The sequence below is a fragment of the Lynx rufus genome, unplaced genomic scaffold (assembly GCF_022079265.1).
Source record: "Lynx rufus isolate CCGP_SWC_20201006 ecotype Redwood Valley unplaced genomic scaffold, mLynRuf1.p SCAF_18, whole genome shotgun sequence".
Classification (NCBI taxonomy): domain Eukaryota; kingdom Metazoa; phylum Chordata; class Mammalia; order Carnivora; family Felidae; genus Lynx; species Lynx rufus.
The window spans coordinates 13,427,662-13,448,825 of record NW_025814832.1 but is presented as its reverse complement, the minus strand read 5'-3'; the positions used below and the strand labels follow the sequence as shown (position 1 = coordinate 13,448,825).

Sequence of the window (21,164 nt, the reverse complement as noted above, 5' to 3'; positions counted from 1 at the left end):
GGGAAAAGAGCAGCGGCCGTCGGCTTCGCGAGTGGGTGTGGGGTGGGGCAAGCAGATCTGCGCCTCTGAGAACCCAAAAAAGAGTTCCAAGGGCAAATATGAATTCCAGAATCTGGCATTGGCATCAACGCATTCACTGAGGAAAGACCAGACTGCACTCCCAAGGGCGCTCCCCGGGGAACCCAGAGAGACGCCCGGAGCTCAGGTTCCTTTCCCTTTGCCTCTTCCCCGGGCGTACATTCCCTCTGTTGTCCGGTCCCTATTACATGGTCGCTCGGCCCCTCGCCGGACTTTGAGATCGAGGATCGCGAAGAGAGGAAAAAGTGGGATTAGATTTGGGGTGCTTTCCAAAGCTGGGAAGAAGGCAAGGCTCAGCGTTTAAACTTCGGTCTCATGGAGACTCTGTCCCTCGAACCATCCAATATCCGGGAAAGGGAGGTAAGGGGGCTCGAGCTGAGGTGTTCACCTGTGTCCTGGAGCGCGAAGCTGAACGTTCCGCTCCAGCTACAAGGAGTGCCCTGTGTGGACGTTCACGGTACGCACGGGAGGCGGACCCCAGTTCAGCGCCTTTGGGGGGGGCGGGGCCAGGTCGTAGATTTCCGCCGCCGCAGCGTGAGTGGGGTGGGGTGAAAAGAATGGCTTGAGGGGATTCGGTAGACTCCTATTTATCCCAAGAGGAAATGAGTTCTCCTGGGCCTGGAGATTCACACTGCTTGGCCGCTAGGGGTCTCACGGAGACCCCACACCCACATCCCCCGTCTCCAAGTTCCCCAGGGAAGTCACACTCAACCATCCCACACAGCCAAGCACAGTTCCCTCTCTAACCCCACAGTTCCAACGCACACGGCCCCTCAGTGACCCCTCAGTCCCCATCAACCCAAACGCGCCCTCCACATACAGCCGTGCGCAGGGGATTCTGCCGTCTAGGGCCCCTGGTGTCAGGCCCAGAAGGGTTAAGAAGGCCTTGGGGCACCAGAGCGGTGGGACGCGGAACGCCGGGGCTAATTGGCGACCCCGGGAACAATGAGGGATGCGAGGCGGGGAAGGGGGGTGACGGGTGGCTTAATTGGGCCAGGGAGCGTCCTGGCCTTTGCCTGGGACAAGGCCTTGCTGCCGGCCGCGCGGTTCCCGCAGCCGAACTCAGGCTCTCAGCTGAGACCCAGCGGAGCGCCTGGAGGGCGACTCCGGGACAGGATTTGCCGGCGGGAGGCGGGGGAATTCAGGACGACTCCCCAAACTGCACTCAGGGCCTGGGGCCTCTCGAGGCCCTTAAGTATCACTCCACCTCATCCGGGGTGCTGCAGCAACGATGCGGCGAGACTGCGGCCGCAACCAGGCCGCCCTGCCTGGCATTCGCGGCCACCCTCTTGGAGTTCCCCACTCTGCGCGCAGCCCTCACCGCAGCTTTAGGTTGGTACTGCCCCCTGGTGTCAGCAACCCGCTCCTGAGACTGCCGTGCACTTGCAGCCTCTGACCAACTTTCCTTCTTAGACGTGCGGGGAGAAACCGGAAGAAGTGAACGCGCCCCGCTCTTCGAAAATTTCAGAGATGTTTTGAGCCGAAAGCGACCTCAAATAAGCACACTGTCCACGAGGGATTCTATTTGAGCTGAGAAAGTGGCCTCTCTGGCCCGCCCGGTTCCTGGACTGCCCCATTCGCTGTCCTGCCTGCGGAAGGTCAGAGAGCGAAGAAGCAGCCCACACTCTGGGAGCTGGGACAGTTTTTGCACCCTTTTGCTCGCTCAGTGGCCAAGCCCCTTGCCGAATTCAGCGTGGGCTGGGTCCAGCTCCCTCCGTGGAACAGGCGGACACAGTTCTCTTTCCTTGCAAGTGTGTCGGCCCACGGAGGCGTCCTGGGCCCTTGGAGGCCCGGATACTGGCAGTTCCACCTCCACCTTCACCCTTCCTTCATCTTACCATTCCTGGTGTTCCTGGTGAGTTGGGGGACCTGTGCTTGCCGCCCCCTAAAGTACCCAAGGTGGGCAGGCAGTGTGTTTGTCCAGGGCGGCACGGACTCCCAAGGCTTAAAGAGCAGAGAACTGGGAAGGAGGTGGGGGCTCGGTGATGGACAGACCTGAGGGTGGGTTAAAGGAGTGACTTCCCATCTCTCACCCCTTCCCACTACTAGGATTTGGGGGTCAGAGACACCTGTTGGCTGTGTGAAGCAGAAAGAAGCTCAAAGGATGGGGGTGGGAGGCCCACTTGCAGGAGGGGGCCACTGGGAAGAACGTGCCACTGGGAAGACACATGGGACTCCCAGAGATACCCCAGCGGAGCCCTTTATTATACCAGAGGAAACTGAGGCAGTAAAGGAAGTAGCCTATTGACCCACACTTCCCACACCCCCAAAAGAGATTTAGATGAGTTACACGGGAGAACTTTCAGGTTAGACTCTGTCACTCTAGTCAACAGCCCTGACAAGGAGAAATGCTTCTTTCTTCTTTTTAAAGAAAGTAATATCTAAGTCAAACGTGGGGCCCAAACTTACCACCCCAAGATCAAGGGTCTTGTGCTTTACCCACTGAGCCAGCCAGACGCCCCAAGAACGGTTTCTTTTTGAGGTCCAGGAGGCAGAGAGATGAAAAGGATTCTAGGGTCCGCGGTAGTGGGTGCACCACGGCCAAACTCCTCCTCAGAAGGGAGAGAGGGAGTAGGGTGCACCCATCTTACCAGCTCCGCCTACCCAGAGGCGCTAAAACGGGATTCGTTTCTACTCTGGAGCCCCAGAAAGGGAGTCAGGAGTCCCGGTGCAGAGTGGCTGGGGCGACGGCCGGAGGCAAGTGGCCAGCAGAGGGAGCCCGGCCCCTGGCTTGGGAGGCGGCCCGCGCCGGGAGCGCGGGGGACTCGAAGCGGCTCGGCGCCTCCCGGCCCAGCCGGTGGCCCGCGCCGGCGCCGCTCGGCCTCGCAGCTCCGCCCGCTGCCCCAGCCAGCCTGCTGCCGCCCCCGGGGTGCAGCTGCCGCCGAGCTGGGGGCGCCCGACGTTTTGTCCCCGCCTCCAGTCCCTCCTAACGCGCTTGCTGCGCCCCTACCCCACGCGGCCCACAGAGCGCACAGCGCCGTTCACTTCGCATTGCAGCGTTTTATTGTTTTCTCGAGTTTTTGTCTTTTCGTCTCGCTCGGTAGCGAAAAGTGAAAACCTGAGGTGGAGCCCGCGGGCCGGGCGAGCAAAGCCCGGGCGGAGGGGCCGAGGGGCTGGCGGGGTGGGAGCCCCTCCAGGGATGGGGCTTCTCCCGCAGCCGAGGACCCCCCAGCCCTGTACAATATAGATGCTTATGTAAAATGAAAAGAAATTTTAAATGCTATGAATTAATCTCTAAATATTATGTACACAGCAATGTACACCTTTGAATAAATTAATACCAATTTGTATATTCTGGGAACCTTAAAGCTTATTTACACAAATTACCATTTATTTTATAAATATCTTTTTTTTTCTCCCCCTGGGGACTCAAGGCAGAAGTGCCACTCCCTCCCCTGACCGAGGGGTGGGAGGAGCGCCTGTCTTTCGGGGGAAGAAGTGGGAGGACTAAAAGAACAGGTCCCTCCCAGCTCAAGTCTACACTGATTTCAGTCTTCACTGAGCCCGCATCCCTTACTGCAGATTCTCAAGCGGTCCAGGCCCAAGGCTAGGGGCTCTGGGGTTCCCTCCGAAGTTCCCATCCCTGACTCCTGCACCTTCTGTCTCCCGAGGAGACCACTGGGCGGGGCAATGAGGCCTCCCCACAGCGCTGGAGGACCTGGAGGGACACCTGGCCAATGCCACTTTGACATCGGAGCAGATCTGGACAGTGACCAGTGGCTCCTAAGCGACTGTGTTCCCGGCAGCCGGGTTCTTCTTGGGGCCTGGGGAATTGTCCCAGGCTCCGGCTGGCTGGCCAGGGCTCTATTCCGGCTGCAGCAGCCCGCTTTTGCTCCTTTATTTAAATAAATACCCATTCTGTGCTGTACACGTCCCAAGCAGCAGGGGCAGGCAGCCGGGGAGGTCTGCGTGGCAGCGGAGCAGCTGGGCAGTCCCCTCACTTGGGCGACTCCCTGCCGGGGGAGAGGGCTCGCTGGCTCTCCAGCCCACTCACCAGTCTCTGGATGCTCTGCAGTTCACTGGCCGCCTCTTTGGCTGAGCCGCTGGGTGACAGGGCACCGCGGGATGGGGCCCCAACCTTGCGGAGAGCCAGCTCCGGTAGCGGGCTGGGCTCGCGGCTGTTGCTGCCGGCAGCCTTGGAGCCCTCTGCCGCCAGCCCCGTGGTGAGAAGACTAGCGCTAGGCGGGATAGTGACCGGGATCTGGTAGGGGCTGAACCGCAGGCGGGGCCGGGCATTGCCCAGAAAGTGGCTCCGGGATAGGGAGCCCGCAGCGGCAGCAGCTGCAGCCGCAGCACTGGTGGCTGGCAAAGCAGAGGCCGCTGCCGCAGCGGCCGCCATGTAGGTGTAGGGGTAGGGGAAGAGGCCTCCGAAAGTGGGCATTGGGATTCCCTGAAAGAAAAGAACAAGACAAGGGTTAGGCATCCTGCCTGAGGTGTTCTAAGGGTGAGCTGGGTGCTGGGGGTGGTGCTACCACCAGGAATCCTTGCCCTACTGTTTTAGGAATATAATACCAGAGCTCACATAACTGTAACCCCAAGCAGCACAGGTAGAGGAGAGCCAGTATGCCTATGGCCAAACCCAGTTAGACAGGAGCTCACTTCAGGTTATGATGCAAAGGTCTGGTGCCGTCAAGCTCTGTGCCAGGCATTACAGTACGAGTGAGGGAAAGACATGCCAGGTGGCTGAACTAGCATGAGCAAAAGCCTAGAGGGAGGAAACTGGGCAGGCATAGAGCCAGGTGGCAAGTAGGCAGCTTTGGCTGTCTTGGGAGGTTCTGCTCATTTAAAAGAGTGTCCTCCCCAGCCCTTCTATCTGCAGGTGCCCCAAAGGACTGAGAAAGCCTGGGCAGGAGCGGTGAGGAACTCCGTACATTCTCCTTCTACCTGCCTGCCTGCTCAGGGATCTCCTGCCTGGGTCAGAAGGGCATAGATGCCAATCCGTTTATAAACTGGCCTGGATATTCTACAAAGAGCTCCTGGCAGCACCTCAGTGGCAGCTGAGGAAGGAATGCAAAGTCTGCCCGTGGAGAGCACAGTAGCCAGGAAACCCTGACAAACATCTGCTGAGTCTATGAGGCCCGACTTTTGGATTATCTGACCTTTGAGATAATGGCTCACTCTCCAGAGTAAGAGGGTATGGGGAGGAGGGCAGGGAGCTGGCTGTGCTGGGCTTCCAGGGAGCCTCAGGCCTGGCTCAGGCAGGGAGAAGGAAAGAAGTAGCCCAGTTGGGAATGAGAAAATATCCTTCCTGAGAAGGTCAAGTCCTACTGGGCATTTAGTCCTGGTATCTCAGGGGGAGAGGAAGGAGGGAGGCTTCAAATCTCCCCAAATTTGGCTCTACCTGATGGCCAAGGGCGGGCTACTCAGGCATAGGAACTTAACCAGTAGCAGTATACCAAGTGATACCTCCTGAGTGCTGGGTACTCTCAACCTGGCCTTGCACCTGTTGACCAGGCTGTATCTAGAAGCCCTGACTTCCCGACAACCTTTATGATGCCCATGCTGGGGAGGAGGCATTCACATACATATGGAATCAAGGATGCAGATTAAACCTCCAGGACCTGAGCTACATTTTCCAGAAGCTTCCTTGCCATCTCAGAGCCACAGATATGTGATGTTAGTGTTTCAAATGTTCACTCCACATATCCCTGACACTGAGCTCTATTTAAAACCCATTTCAGGATCCCTTCCCCCATTTTAAAAATATTTGCTTCTGAACCAAAGGAGCCTTCTCAGACCTGAACTCCTATTTTCCTTCCCTTAAGATAAGATCTCAAAGGTTCAATTTGCCAGAAACCTCAGAGGGAAGAAAATGAATGTAGAGATTCCAAATCTTTCCACAGGGAATATTCCACCCAAGCAACCAAAGAGGCCGCTCTCCCCATTGGGTCTCCTTATTTTGCTCCTAGCCAGTTTCATAAAGTCTCCCCTGGGAGCTCAGAATTTCAGCCTGGGCTTGGGGAACTGAGCCCTTCTTTCCTGAGATGTGTGGTTGGGAGACCTAAGGTGGGGGAAGGAACAGGAGGACTTCTGGAGGGCCTGAAAGGGGCCAGAGGCATCTGAGAGGTGGGTCATTTTGGCAGTCAATTGTCCAGAAAATATTGCAAATCTTCCTACTCCCTTTTTCCAGGCATCTTAGCCCTTCAGGGACTGACAGTGAGCCAAGGGTTTTTGTTTCCAAGAGAAGTGTCCTGAGGCCAGGAAAGTGGACTTCACAAAGCCAGAGGCAGACTCAGTCTGTCAGAGGAAGAGTCTACTGGGTGCCACTCTATGCTGGAGTTATAGGGAAGGAAACAGGCCCAAAGAGGATCAGGCACTTGTCCACAGTCACACACAGTCAGAACAGCACCCTGGCGAGACCCTAGACCTACACCCTCAGTCTCCCCGAACCTAGGTGTGGTGGAGTGTCAGGTCTCCCCAGGACAGAGTCGTTGTCCGCTAGAAACTCAGAGCACCTATGACACCCCCAGGCCCTATGCCCACCTTGCTCTTTCTCCCTTCAGATCACAGGTCTTACCTGAGATGCCAGCATGTGCTGGGAGAGGTGGAACGGGAAGGGCGCAGCGGTGCTTGCGGCGCTGGCCGCGGGACCCAGCCCGCCTGCGTCCAGCCCGGTGGCGGTCCCTGGGCCGCCAGCCCCCCCACTGCTGCTGCTGCCCGCCACCGATGCCAGCAGGTGACCCATGCCCATGGCAGAGAAGGCTCCGGGGCCCATGGCGAACTGTCCCGGGTGCAAGAAGAGCGGCTGGCCGGCCCCCAGCGGCCCGAAGAACTGCTGCCCGTGCAGATGGCCGGAGAAAGCCAGGCCCGGCAGGTGTCCGGCGCCCAGAGGGGACGCACTGTCCGTCTGCACCACCAGCGGCGCCAGGCCGGGCTCCTTGCCCTCGCCTGCCTCCTTGCGCCCCTCGTCCTTTCGCCTTGCTTCCGTGCGCTCCTTCTCTAGGCTCCGCAGGCCAAACGGACCGTCCCCGCCGCTCTCCGCCGGCTCCTTGCCCCTCTCGGGGCTGCGCCGCTCCCGGGACCGCTCAGGTTCGGTCAAGCGAGGGGGGCTGGCGCTGTCCAGGGCCGGGCTGCGGCCGAGAGCCGGCCCTGCGCGCTCCTCGCTCAGCCTTTCCGGCTCTGGGTCGCTGTCCGCGGCGCACGACTTGTCTTCGGCTGCAGGGAGAAAGGACGCGGGAGGTCACAGGGGTCCCGGAAGAGACAGACGCGAGGCCTCCCCTCCTCCACCGGTGTCTGGACCGGGTCGGAGAGACTGGGAGAGGCCTGCTCCCGAGGAAGCCACGTTCGAGGAACTTCCAGATCCTCGTCGGGCAAAGGGGCAGCTGCAGGTCACCTAACCTAAGGCTCCGTATTTACAGCGGGAGAAATTGAGCCATGTAAAGGAAACTCACTGCTAGAGTCACACAGTGCCAAGGACCTAGCTGGGCAGCCAGATCTTCTGGATACCCGGACCGCCCTCACTGGAAAGGCCTCGGTCGTTTGCCCCATCCCAGACACACTGCTGACGCTTCCCGCAGGTTTTGTGGTTACCCGGAAGCTGAGCAAAGAGCCAGCCTGGGGTCGGAAGGAGAACCTCCCCTTCCTCTACCCCAGGTCCGACCACCCAACTCTCACCTCTGGTCCGATGCAGGCGCAGGGGACTAGGCGCTGACCCCGGGGAGGGTGGCGGTTCCCGCGCGGGGGCAGGGTCGCAAGAAGAGGCGTCGGACTCGGCGCCGTCGCGTTCCGGTTTGCAGTGCTCCTCGTACAGCCGCAGAGACGGCAGCGTCAGCTGCTTCCTGGGGATGAGCGGAGGGAGCCGGTCAGAGACGAGCTCACACCCCCCAGCGTTCTGCTGGCTCAGTCTCCCACCGCGCAGCCGTCCAGCTCACCCCTCACCTTTTCTCCCGCCGGCCATTCCCGGTGTCCCGGAAGCCCTTGGCAAACGGGTTGTTGTCGATCTTCAGTTGAGTGATCTGCAGGGACCGAGGGGGCGGCGCCAGGTCAGGACGAGTCTCCTCCAGCCTGGGCTGAGGCACCCCGAGGTCCGAGGCTGCCGCCCCAGAGGAGAACCCCGCGAAAGTCCACTTGATACCCGCCCGCCTAGGATACTACTCTCCGAGCTGGAAGACGAGTTGAGACCAGCGGGCGGGCCTCGCGGGAAGCCACAGGGTCTCTCCTCTTCCACTTTATTCGAAGCACATTCCCTTATCTTGCACACACAAGCCCAAAGGTGTGTGCAAAGAGTCGAAATCTGCCCAAGCATGCACACAGACGCACTCGGTCACTCAAGTTTAACAAACCGGGCATCGGAGCAGGCGCGCACGGAGACAGCAAAACACACGCGAGTCCACACCACAGAGACAAATCACACTCACGGGCCCGCGCACACGCAAGTACACACAGACAAAATAAGCAAGTGCCCAGAGAACAGAACGAATTCACACTCCTCCACACGTATCTGAGTCTCCCGAAATGTTGCCCACATACCCGCATACACGCCATTTCACAAAGACAAAAAGAACGACCGGCAGGACACTTGGACACTCTCCCGAGAGTGGTATATGGGCACAGGCCCAGAGGGAGTGAGCTCTGCACCTCTAGAAAAGGGGGATAGAAAGGCAGCAAGCAGAAAAATTCTCTAAGCACCTCCCAAGGGGTTCACAGCCTGGACCGACCCAGAGTGGGGATACTTTGGGAAGCTGTGTCACCTGTCCCGCCCTCTGGCTCCCCCGAGAGAGTGAAAACTGGGCCCCAGGTTCCTATTGCTGGTTTCCAGAGAGTCAGGAGAGCCAGGGCAGGGTGCCTCAGGCTCCCTCTCTTCATTTAAATTCCCATTCCAATGCCAAGAAATAAACGAATAAAATGTAAAAATGTCAGCACGGGCTGGGAGTCTCGGCTAATTGCTAAGTAAATATCCCCACCCCTTGGAGTGCCCAGCTGTTAGCGCCCCGAGGGGGAGCCTGTGTATACGTGTCACGGACTTGGTTGGGGGGGGAGCCTGGAGGATTTCAGTGGGTGCTGCGGTTACAGATGAGACTTGCTGCTCTGGAGTGAGCTGTGAGAGCGAGAGATGGGTGCTGGGGTCTACGGGCAGATATGAGTGAAGGGGTGGAGTCTGCAGGTGTAAGGGGGCATCGGTGCAGGGGCTGGGCCCATCGCCCCCCCCAAGCGCACCTTATCGTTCTGGTAGGCAGTGACCGCGATGAAGTCGGTCTCAGGGAACACGTAGGTGCGGAAGGTGCTGTAGGGCAGCTTCAGGATGTCGTTGGCTCTCACAATGTGGAAGCGCGGTTGGTACTTGTGCATGGAGTTCAGAATGGTCTGTGGGGAGGGTGCGGGTCAGCCGATAGCCCCCAGCTTTTGGCTGGAGCATTTCTACTCTCTGGGGACCCGACCTCTTTCCAATGCTCTCTCTCTCTTCGTCTGCCTTCTACACCCCCTCCTTCGCTATTTTCTCCTGTCTTCTCTGCCTTTTTTCTTTCCTATATTTCTTTTTATTTTTCTCTCAGCTTTCTTTATCACAGTTTCTCTCTCTTTCTCGCTCTACTTAAAAAAATTATCCCAGTTGAAAATAGAAATAAAACAAAACAAAACCCCCATAAAACTCCACTCTTAACCTCTCTTCCTGGGCTCATTGCTAAGCCCCTAGTAACTCTACAGAGAGAAGCTTTGGATCTTTGGGGGCTCAACGAGCGCCCTACTTCTGAACGGACAATCCCTTTTGCCCCATCACCCCCCCCTTCCCATTCGCTGGGGCCCTGCCTCAGGCAGAAATGGAGAGAACCCCCCAAACTCCCTCCTCCTGGTAGGGCGTTTGCCTATGGGAGGAGGGAATGGAGACTTAGGATGTTAAAGGGGCTGGTTTAACTTTTAAATCTCCTAGGCTGGGGAGGGGGTGGGAAGGGAAATGGGGACACAGGTCATGGGGAAGGGTGAGGACAAGCTGAGGTTGGGGGCAGGACTTCCAAGCTCAGCACTTAAACACCAGAGGCCACACAACTGAGTCGCACCTGCCTCCGGCTGGGCTCTAGGAAGAGCTTTGGAAGGCTTGACCCCAGCCAAGATTGTGAGCAGCCTGGGGCTTTCCACCGCACAACCCAGGCTTGCAAAGGGGAGCCCTCTGGGCCCAGACTCAGCCAGCATAGGCCACAGGGCGGTGACCCAAGCAGGGGCACTTTGAGAGTTCGGCCAGCGCTCCTCTCTGGGGAACCCCGCCGCCTGCTCTCCCGCCCCCACCCCCTGCAGCGTAGGACACTCAGGCTCCGACCCCCATCCCCACACCCGCCCAGCACTCACGAAGCCATGCTTGTCGGAGATGTTGTTGGTCAGTTTCAGCTTGTGGAAAGCCACAGGCTTGGCCATCCACTGCTCTCCCGTGGCCGGGCTGTCTGGGTGGATGTACATGCGTTTGGGCATCTCTGGGTCGGCCTTGCCCGCCACCATCCAGCGCGAGTTATGGAATTTATACCGGCAATCATCAGCGGCCACAATGTCCATCAGCAGGATATATTTCGCCTTTTTGTCCAGGCCACTGACTCGCACCTTGAAGGGAGGAAACATCCGCCTGCGAGGAAGGGAAAGGGCAAGACTCCATGGGACCCGGTTTTATGTCGGAGGACCTCACTCCCCAAGCACACACCACTGCCAGGAGCTTCCCCATCTGTGTTTCCCGGTTGTCTGGGCTCTGCCCCCATATTACTGCCTGAGAGACCCCACCTGTGGTTATTATTCCTGGGGGATCCCATTTCCGCTTGTCAAACTCTCTCTTATTATATGGTTTCCCATCGGCTTTATCCTCAGATCTGGTGACTCTCTTTCTCCCTCATCTGAGATGAAAGCGGATGTCCAGGAAAGAAATCCAGGCCTCCTAGAAATACACCTGCTTCTTTTGAATCTTCCCAAAATTCATTCAGGAGATATGCCCACTGGGACTGAAACTCCCAAAAATAAAACCAGAAGATGTTTGCTTGGGTAACTGGGTTGCAGCCCAACAAGAACCTTAAGTTTCGGGGGAAGAGGGTGAACCTGAGGCCTGGATTCCCGGCGGCTGAGTCAAAGGGTGGAGGGGCTGGGGGCTGTGATTTTCTTCAGGCGTTAAGGCCTGGAGTGGTGTGTGAGTAGGGAGCTTTTTGCTCCTTGGGCCAGGACAAGGCTCCCAGCCTGGGTCAGGCTTCCACAGGGCCGCTTGGGGCTTACTGCCGGAAAGGGACGGCCGGCTGGAATCGGCTGGCCAGCCAGGGCCTAGCATGGTACAGATTTCATTATGGGCTTCAGGGTCAGAGGACAGTCCGGGAGATGCTACATCTCCCTGGAGCTCCGAGTCAGACCGGGAGGCAGGAGAACGAGGCGGCGAGGCTGAGTTACCGCGGAGATGTCTGAGACCCGCCCGGGCCGAGCCGCAGGACCTCCTCAGCTTTGGGACTCAGAATGGTTAGGACTGTTCTTTAACAGCATGTTTTCGTTTTACTTTATTCGGGAGATTTTCATGTTTTAGTTTTTAAAATTTCTCTCGGTGCCAAATGAGAAAAGTCAACTTGGTTGCCTGTGGGAGCTAAGCGTGGCGCCGGGGCCAGAGCCCGGAGCCTCGAGCGGCAGGCTCGGCGCTGGTCTGTGCTGTCGGGTCCCCCAGCCCGCCCGCCCGCCTGCTTGCCCGCCGGCCAGCCGGCCGCCCTACCTCCCAGACTTGGTGATGACCATCTCGGTGCCCAGCTTGTGGAACTGGTCCCACAGCTCCTTGGCCTCCAGCGTCACCTTGGGGTCGTCCTCCACCTCGTCCTCGGGCTCCAGGCTCTTAAGCGAGCGCAGATGCGCGGCGGGCGGGTGCGGGCCGAGTGCCGAGACGTGCAGCCCCGCCTCGGCCGCCGCCGCCGCCGCGGCCGCCGCGGCCGCCGCCCCCGCCAGGCCCGGGTCGGGCAGCGGCTTGGCCAGCGCGCCGGGCGGCAGTGCGAGCGCCGGGAAGAAGGAGGGCTGCGCCGCCGCCAGGAAGGCGGACATGGGGAAGTCGGCCGGCCGTGGCGCGTGGAACGGGTGGTAAGCCATGGCGCTGGCCGCCAGCGCCGGCTCTCTCATCGGGACATCCGGCCCAGGCGCCCAGGGGCCGGGGCCGGGGGCGCGCGGCTCGGACCCCCGGCCCGGGCGGCGGCGCGCGCGGAGGAAGGGCGACCCGGGTGGCAAGCGCAGCGGCGGCTCCTCCCGGCTCTCCGTCCGAGGCACGGCGAGGGGCGCGGGGCTCTGGGCGCGGGGGTGGCGGGGGCTCTGCGCTGGGCTGGGCTGGCCCGCTCCGGCGCCGGGGACCACGCGCGACTGGTTAGATCTTGTCGTGATCTCTGGAAAACTGTGACTATCTCACATGTCCTGCCCTGCTCGGATCCCCTGCGCTAACGAGCCAGGCCCCCCTTGATTGCTGATTTTACGCTTTTTGGACCAATTGTGGGTCTCCGGGGGCGGGGTTTTGACAGCTCTAGCCAAGCTCCGGCCGGGAGGGGGGGCCGGGGAGAAGGTGTCGGAAGCCTCAGCAGTAAGAAAACATGTCAACAGAATAAAATATTAACCAATGACGGGCAAGCGGGCCCCGAGACCCCTCCCCCTGCCCCGGCCCCCACCCCACCGCCCGCGCCCGCGGCTGCCTGCGCCCGGACGGGAAAGAGCGGCGGGCCGACCCGACCCGCCGAAAGGGCCTGAGGCGGGGGGCGACCGGGTCCCAAGGCCCTGGGGAAGGACCCCCCAGCCGCACGCCGGCTCCAAGTGCAAAGCATTGACATGGCCCCGTGAGGAGAGGGGGCGCCCTCCTTCTCCCTCGCCCGGCGGCTCAGCCGCTCTGGCCCGCGCCCCAGCTTGGCCTCCGACCCCGCTCTCGGCGGAGGCGCCGCCCGGGGCCCCTGCACTCCGGAGGGAACTGGAAAGAGAGGCCGGTGGGCGGGCGAGTCGGGAGGCAAGGGCGGCCGAGGTCCTGGAGAGGAACCCAGGTGGCGGGAGCCGGTGAGTGGAGCGGTGGTAGAGCCCTTCGGTGGGGCCGGCATGGGAGGGAGTGGGATGCGGCCTTGTACTCGGGAAACGCGGGGACCCCCCAGTCCGCGCCTCCCCCTCACAGGAAGACTCAGGAGGAACTTGGAATTCTGGGCAAGCCCTGAACTCAGCCCAGTATCCTGCCTCCTGCATCCAGCCCTGAGACATCCGACGGCCGGGAGAGCCGGGTCCTCGGGGCTAGGAAGGTGAGCGCATAGTTCGCCGAGCTGGACGGCTGGTCCCGGTCCCCAGATTCTTGACCCGCGCAACGAATTTTCGCCGTATCCGGTACCGGAGACACAAGTCTCCCTCATCCTAAACAGCGGCATCCTTTCTCCGCTCTCGGCCACATTCCTAGAGTTTGTTTCCGGCTCTCCGAAGCGCTAGTCTCCCAAGTTCAGTAGTGCAGAGAAACGAGTACGGGGGTCGGAATGTTTGCACTCACCTGTGGTTGAATCCATCCCCACCCCGACTATCGGCAGTCTTCGTTCTTCACCAGCCCCAGTATCCCCCCCCTGCCACATGGGTGTGTGTGTGTGTGTGTTGTGCGCTCTGTATGGTGGTGCCCACTGTGCGCGGCGCGAGCGGCAACTTAAGGAGTGTGCCCAGAGAGTGAAGCCGTCACACACCTGCCGTGAATCGGGCTGGGGCGCTGACACTCAGACTGATTCCTGGTGGTCGCGTTCGAAGGATAAGAAGGACCACGTACTGCACATAGGTGACACTCCTGCCCGCACAACCAATACAAGTGAGGGTGAGTTCAGCCGGTGTGGGCCCTGTGCCCGCGTGGTAGGTGTGTACAGCCCACATCCAACAGTGATCCAGGCAACACTGGCCGTCCACTACGCACACCAAGTCGCAGGGCACCTTTTCGCTGCACACGTGGACCTGGCATGTAAAGCCTGCTAAGTCGAAGGAGTGCGGGTTCAGGACCGGCCGGAGTGGTTTGGCCTCTGCGACCTTTTTTCTACTTTTCCAGGCCAGTCCCGGAGCCCTCAAAGCTCCTTTACCCAGCTCGCAAATGAGCGCCGCCCCCACAGGGTTTTCCTTCAAAACCCTGCTCTTCTTGTAGTGCCTCCTCTCTGTCCCGAACGAATCTTTGACTCTGCTTTGCGCAGTCTGCGAAGATGTGGCAGGATCCGTTGCAGCTTTGCATAGGCAAAGTCCTGCCGGCTCCATTTAGGCGGGATATGGCCCCTCAGGGAGGGACATGTGTGGGCAGGTTTGCGCAGTCAGTGAGGTGACCAGATAAAAGGGCAGCGTTCCTTAGCCGGGAATCCGGGTGCGGGCCTGGGAATACGTGAATACATTTGCAAACTCGTGCGTGTACACATACTTTCCTACTCGTAAGAATGTGTGTACAACTAATTGTATGCAATTCGGACATTTTCCCGGGAAAGATCCGTAGCTGGTCCAGAGTTCCAAGGCCCGGAGAGTTCGAGAAACACGCTGGCCTGGGTTGTTTGCCGAAGAAACCCGGCGACGGTGCAGCGGCTGCATTTGGGGACCACGATCCCAGCTGGCCACAGCCACTGGGTCATGGACCTGCCCTCCCGCGGTCACAGGCTCTTTCCAGTCAGGCCCCTGTCGTCTGCCCGGCCTTGCTGTCCCGCAACCACCCCGAGGTCCTGCTACAGCCGCCCTCAAGATTCTGAATCTACCGACCCCCCCCCCCCCCCCAGCCATACTCTCCAGCGAGGGATATCCTTGCCTCCTCGAAAACCCAGGCAGGGGAGGCCCAAGAGGCCTCGGAGCGGCGCCTAGAGGTTCCCAGCTCCTGCTCGGCCCCTCCCCCACCTGGGTCTACCCCACTTCCCCTTCCCGGGAACAGGCGCCTCTTGGGGGGGTGGTCCCCGGGGCTGAGAGTTCGTGTCTCTTTAAGAGGCCCCGGGGGGCGCCTCGCAAGCCGCCCGGGGCTGGAGAGGGGAGGGCACGGGCGGGGGCGGCTGGCGCCAGGCGGCCGAGGCTCCACAACAAAGCTCCGGCCCCTGTCACTTCGCATCGGTCGGGCCCCGCAGACGGGCGGGGGACGCGCGCTCAGCCGCCCCTCCCTCTCCCAGGCAGTCCTGGGCTCGGGCGTCGGACGGGCGCGGGCCTCCCCGCCTCTGGCGGGTGGTTGCGCGCCCTCAGTACGCTCCACGCTTCCTGCAACCAGGAAATCGGGCTGGGAAGGCCTGGGAGGTGTGGTTCCTTGGTCCTGAGCCTCGCTGGGCTGCCCGTCTGTCCTTGGCCCCGTAACATTTCGCGTGGTTAAGGGCCACTGATGGGACCTGCCGCGGATTGGGCCTCGCTGGTGTCTTTGGTCTGTGTGACCGGGCGTGGATTCGCGTGCGCCCGCGTGGATGGCTTAGTGGTCGAGTGGGGACCTGCGTCGTGCGACGTAGCTGGGGGCTGTCATGAGAAGAGTACTAAGGAAATGAGTGTGCCCGGGCTAAGCTCAGGTGATGTGTGTGGCCTATGCGTGTGACCAGCAGTGGAGGTGCCACTGGGCGCCTGTCCCCGTCTTGGCGTGTAGCGTGTGTATGTGTGTGTGGTGGTGGGGCGCGGGGAGACACAGAGTTGCTTCCCATTCCCGCTTCCCGGACCGACCCGCGCCTCCCGGAGTCTTGGCGCCAGCCAGCCCGGTTTAGCGGCCGGGCCCGGCTCCCCCGCGGTCCCGGGTCTGGCTGGGGTGGGGGCCGCGGCCTCGATGACCCTGGCCCACAGCGGCCGGGCCTGTCCCGTCCACTTAGACAAATTGCTGCTGACAGGCGCACAGTCTCTCTGGAGTCGCCGCCCGCCCGACGCCTCCCTCCCGACCCAATTACCCCGCGCAGGGTCGGGCCAAGTGGCTGGGATGGTTTGGGGGGTGTGGGGAGAGCGGGAGGCGCGACCTTTTCCAGGCCCGCGTTATGGCCCCAGCCTTGCGCCAGGAAAGGCGCGGGGCCACTTTTTTCCGGGTAGGTTCCGGGAAGTGCCTGAGCAGCCACGGCCTGTGTGGCCCAGTCCCCAGTCTTTCAGGCTAATGCGAAGCCGAGGTCCCGCCTGGCCGCTCTGGTCCAGGACAGACCTGTCTTTGAAGGGTGTCGTTCTACACCCGAGGGCGAGGGCGAGGGGGAGGTCAGTGGGCCGGCAACCCAGGGCGCGTCCCCTCTGAACTTTGGACGACTTCCCCAGAGTTTTGGGCACCCCGTAACCCTAAGGGGCTCCAGACTATTAGCTGCTCTGGAGTCTTGGTCGCCGCTGTCCGCTTCGGAGCGGCGGGTCGGCAAAAGTGAGGTGTACCTCTGTGAACCTGAGTGTGCGTGGACGCACACAATTGTGAAATGGTGGGTGTGGGTGCTTGGGATCACGGCAGCGCGAACAGGCCACGCTCCGGTGGCACTTGAGAGAGGGGGCAAATCGCAGGAAGGACCCCGAGGACCAGCCCACCTGCGAGAGAAGGGCGGGGCTGGTCTGCCAGCGCTCACCAGGATTTGGATTTGCTTTCAAGAAACTTTCCCAGGGAGCCGGGCGGCGAAGCGTCCGGGGGGCTGCGCACTACAATCAGGGCTCCAGCTGTGCCGCACCGGCCCTCCCTCTCCCGAGGTAGAGCTACCTGGCCTGTCTGGGCAGTCTCTGGGCCTCAAACCAACCTTTTGCCTTTTTTGACCTGCAACTTCCCTTTTGCTTGCTTCAGCCCAGCTCTTCCTCTTGGCAGGGCTTGCACCTCTCCCCATTTTACAAATGAGGACCCTGAAGCCCAGAGGTGCAGTAATTTACCCAAAGCCACATGGCTACCAGTGGCAGAGCTGGGATGGGACCTTGGGACCTTGAGAGCAAGGCTCCATCCACTCCTTAGAAGCTGGTGATGTCATTGCTGTCCTGATAGCTACCCCTACTTCTACAGCAAGACAATACTGAGACTTTGGAGACCCACACTCAGGCTGGGCTCTTGCTTTGAATACAAGATATACCAGATGCTTTCTCCAGTTGCCGCTAGAGTTTCCAGCTCTAGGTCTGTAGGAAGGGGCTGCCTTTCCAAGTTACACAGGGACAGGGAGCAGCTTCAAAGTCAGGGGCTGGGTCTGAAAGCTCTCAGGAGTACGGGATGGGAGTGAGTGGGATCAGAGTCTTGGACTGTGCGGGGGTGCAGGCCAGTGCAGAATCTGGCCCTGTAAGGGAACCAGCCAGGGCATGTGAGGCAGTAAGGAGCAGACAGAGGTCAGACTAGCTGTGTGACTTTGTAACCGTGGGCAAGGCCAGGGCCTTCTCTGGGGCTCAGGCTTCTCATCTGCAAAATGAGGACCAAACAGTGCTCTCTTAAGTTCTTTCTAGTTTAGAAATTCTCTGATCTGTGAACAGCAGAAAAATGAGCACCTGAGAAACCATTTCCAATCCCAGACTGGCAGCTGCCTGCTCTGGCCTCTGCTTGCTTCCAGAGCTGATACTGTTTGGCAGAGTGCTTGTGTGCCTGAATTTGCCTTGGGACCACTGGGCCTTTTCTCAGATCAATCCCAGACAGTGCCCTCCCTCCTTGAGCTGCCACCCCAACTCCCATCAGCCTCCTCACAGACCATGAAGATATTTTTTCCTGCATCAAACTGAGAGAAAGTCCATGGTAATTTGCCCGTTGAGCAGGTAGCACTGTGAGAATCAGGGAGATCACATGGCTTCCTCAAGGTCACTCGGTCAGGCCACAATTAGATGCCTGTTCTAATGGCCTCCTAGGTAAGTAATGCCATCATGGAGGTCTGCTGGGCTTCTGGGGGGTGAGGTGGGAGATTGCCCTTGGTGTTATCTCTAGAGGATAGGAGGCTGGCTGCTCCAGGGCCAGTGGGCAGTGAGGTCCCCCACCCGGGGGCCCAGATCTCACTTCCAGCTGATTACAGGCTGTGGCAGGGTCCATAACCTCCCCAATTAGCCAGGGGCCAGGCCCAAGGCCTCTCTGATAACCTGAGCTCTGTGGCAGCCGCCATGGGGCCAGCTTATCTGGCCTCTCTTATCCTTCCCCTTCCCCCACATACTCAAAGAGTTGCCCTGGCTGTGAGCAGATGAATAACCAGATTGTCCTGCAAGCTCAGCCGGCAAGTCCAGCCCTACACCCACCACTTTCCCTGACTAGAGGAGGCCACAGATGTTTTGCACCCCCTGGAGGGAAAGGGCTGAGCCAGGGAGGACTCCTGACTCTAAGCTGCCAGCCGGTTCCCTGAATGGTTGGAGAGAGCTCCCTATATCTGCCCCATCCATAAACCCACGTGGACTCAGAGGGGCTCACCTTTCCTAGAGCTCTGGACCCATCCCCAGGGAGCCAAGCAATAGATAGTATGCACTGGCAGCCTGGTGGCACCTCTTTCGCCGTCCCTTTTTGACTGAAACACTGCTCTGGCTGGGGGTTGGGGATGTGCCAGACACATCAGTGTCTCTGATTCAGCTGAAATGGTGAAAAGCTGCTGCTAGTCTGACAGCCCCCACTGGCTGTGCCCAGACCTCCTTATGTTCCCAGCCATGCCTCTCTAGGGCATGTGATTCCTCACCTTGCAGGTCCCCAGACAGGAGGGACTGGCTTAAGCCACCCTATGGAAGGCCATCTACTCAGCCTACAGAGCCTAGTTTGATTCAGGTCCCGCTTCTCCCAAGATGCCCAGCTGACCCGGTGGAGGGAACTGAGGATGAAGTCTCTTTTCAGTTGTGAGGACTGGATGGGATGCATGTGAAAGGAGCAGAGGCTCTAGATGCTGCTCCAGTTCCGGCTGGATGGTTGCATGGGGATCCCTGCTTGTGAATTCAACTCATCTGCAACCATTACATTAAACTTTACCCCAAACCACACCTGGCTCAGTGGGTTTCCTTCAAACCTCCCAGGCTTTTCTGGGTTCTCAGGGAAGAGGGGAACAAGGGCTACCATTAGTCTCCTTCATGCTCAACACCCCTTTTTGCTCCTGCTGTTCCTGTCTCCTTTCTGCCATTCACTTTAGGTCCAGAATTGGGAAGAGATAGGGGAACAAAATCAGGAACCTGTCATCCAAGGTTCCAGCCAGGTTTCAAGAGACCTACCTACACCTAACTTTTCACCTTCTGAGTTTGAAAAAAGAAGCAATTACAAAGTGCCCGCCTTAAAGATAAGGTTAGGGTCTTTCCTCCAGCAGTCCTCCCTTAGCCCATGTCGAGGACCTGACTGGCCCTGACTGCCACAGCCAGGGAGGCTCCAGGCCTGTGGTGCCTCCAGAACTACCTGCTCTGGTAACAGGCAAGAAATTTGGAGAATAAATTTAAATCAGGCCCTACCCAAATTGCAGAGCAAATATTCTCCTCCTTCTTACCCCCCCACTGACTCTCCAATCAATTGCTCGTATCATCAAGGCAGGGGGTGCTGGAAGCAGGGACACATGGTCAGGCCCACAGGACTCTGCTCGGTGCTTGGAGAGGACCCTGACCCCAGCAACTCAGGGATAGACACCAATTGCAGCGTGATTTATTGGACAAGACGTGCACTTTTTGACAGGGTCTTGGTAACCACGGTTTCCTTCACTCAACAGTACAGGACCAGGGTAAAAGGGCTTACAGACAAAAAAGACAAATCCTTCCCATGAGCCAAAGGGGAAAGAAAAGAGGAAGGGGGGGTGCTTCTCCTTCCTTCCTCCTTCCCTGATACTCTGGGCCTCAGTTTACCCTATGCCAAAGGGAGGTTGGCCAAGGGAAACTGGGCAGTGCATATCATAGCCAGGAGTGGGCTAGAGCTGTCTGCTCAGGGTCAAAATGCCCAGGCGGGCCATCCACTCTCTCTCCTCCCAAGCCCCCTGTGGGTATGGTTAGAAAATACAAAAGCGGATCCAATGCAGGACATCATGTGCAGAGGAGGGGACGGAACTTCTGCAGAGTCTTTTTCAGCCACAGCCCCACTGATGGGGGACAGAGGTCAGAGTGTGCCAAGGTGCTTTGGAGAAGGGTCTCTTCTCCATCCAGGGAGGGTGGGCGGCTGTTGTCACTAAGCTTGGGGAAGGTGGTTGGTGAAAGAGGAGCAGAGACTGAAGGGTAGGACCACGAGGGGGGCTTCTCCCCCTCCCCCCAGCAGGTGAGTGGGCCGGCCAGTCAGAAGCAGGTTGCTGGTACTATGGGAAGCCAGTAGGGAAGAGGCTGAGCGGCTGACTCTCGTTGGTGGGCAGTGGAGATCGGTAGCCATCAAAGTTTCTTGGGATGCTGCCGCTGGTGGAGCCTGAGCTGTTACTCAGAGTCTCGATGCTTCCCTCTCGCTGTAGTTCTGCAAGACAGAGGAGAGGACCAGGCCTGGTCAGAGTGGGTCTGGGGGGAGGGGCACACCCTGGGCTGGGCTGTCTGCCTGGAGGGGGATCTCCACCTGCTCCCCAGATGCACCAGGCAGCAGCTCAGGTCACAGAGCTCAGCCGAAGGAGGGAGAAGCTCCCTTGGCTAGGAGACTCCAGTTTTAGGCCACAGTCTTTCCCTCACTGTGGGAATCCCTTTGGGCCAGAAGTATGGCCACCCTGCTGATTTGTCTGGACCACACTGCCATACACGGGACGTGTGCCCACACCTGCACACATACTCATGCTCAGCCAGCATGCTCCCCAATTCCGTAAGTGGCTCTGGTCCTGGATCTACTGGTTAGGCAGGAGAAAAGACAGACCACAGCAAGGACTGCAGCTTTCCTGCCTGATCTGTCCCTACCTTTCCTCCCTGGCCCTGCCTGTTACCCAGAGCTTCCACCCTGGCTTAGCAACTCACTTGCTTACATATTCTGACCCATCCAATCTGCCTGCTGGCCAGGCCTTGGCTCATCTTTGGCACCTCCTGGAAAGTGTCCTGTTTCCCTGCAGGAGGGAATGCCTGGTTTGAGAGGGGCCTATTCCAATGGAGGGAAGGTCCCTACTTGCCTGCAGTATCTCCTTCCTTCCTTCCTTCCTTCCTTCCTTCCTTCCTTCCTTCCTCTTATCCCTCAAGTGTCCTGGAGGCCCCTCAGAATGTACTTGCTCAGGGTTGCCCTGGGAAGTAGGCAGGGAGGCTCCAACCCCTTCTACTGCCCTTTCCCTGGCCCCAGCACAGCCATGCTGCCATCTTAGATAGGGCAACTGGCCCTATCTCATTGAGTGGTGGGCACCTTAACTGTCCCCACCACCATCTCT

General features: G+C 59.3%; 2 protein-coding genes across 6 annotated transcripts in view; both read right to left on the bottom strand.

The window, feature by feature from the left end:
• Positions 1-4,015: 4,015 nt before the first annotated feature.
• TBX2 (T-box transcription factor 2) lies at positions 4,016-12,129 on the bottom strand. Its single transcript, XM_047081739.1, has 7 exons — positions 11,735-12,129; positions 10,357-10,624; positions 9,235-9,381; positions 7,957-8,033; positions 7,693-7,856; positions 6,596-7,233; positions 4,016-4,468 (listed from the first exon to the last, which is right to left on the bottom strand). Exons 1-7 carry the CDS (start codon positions 12,127-12,129, stop codon positions 4,016-4,018), a joined length of 2,142 nt encoding a protein of 713 aa, XP_046937695.1.
• Positions 12,130-19,476: 7,347 nt separating this feature from the next.
• BCAS3 (BCAS3 microtubule associated cell migration factor) overlaps positions 19,477-21,164 on the bottom strand; it is a 616,861-nt gene continuing 615,173 nt past the window's right edge. For 3 of the 5 annotated variants that reach the window (XM_047080915.1, XM_047080917.1, XM_047080919.1), the window contains one exon: positions 19,477-20,284. In XM_047080915.1, the coding sequence (XP_046936871.1) occupies positions 20,136-20,284 (149 nt within the window). In that variant the 3' untranslated portion in view covers positions 19,477-20,135. The remainder of the gene's footprint in view (positions 20,285-21,164) is intronic. The other 2 variants (XM_047080916.1, XM_047080918.1) reach the window with 1 other exon arrangement.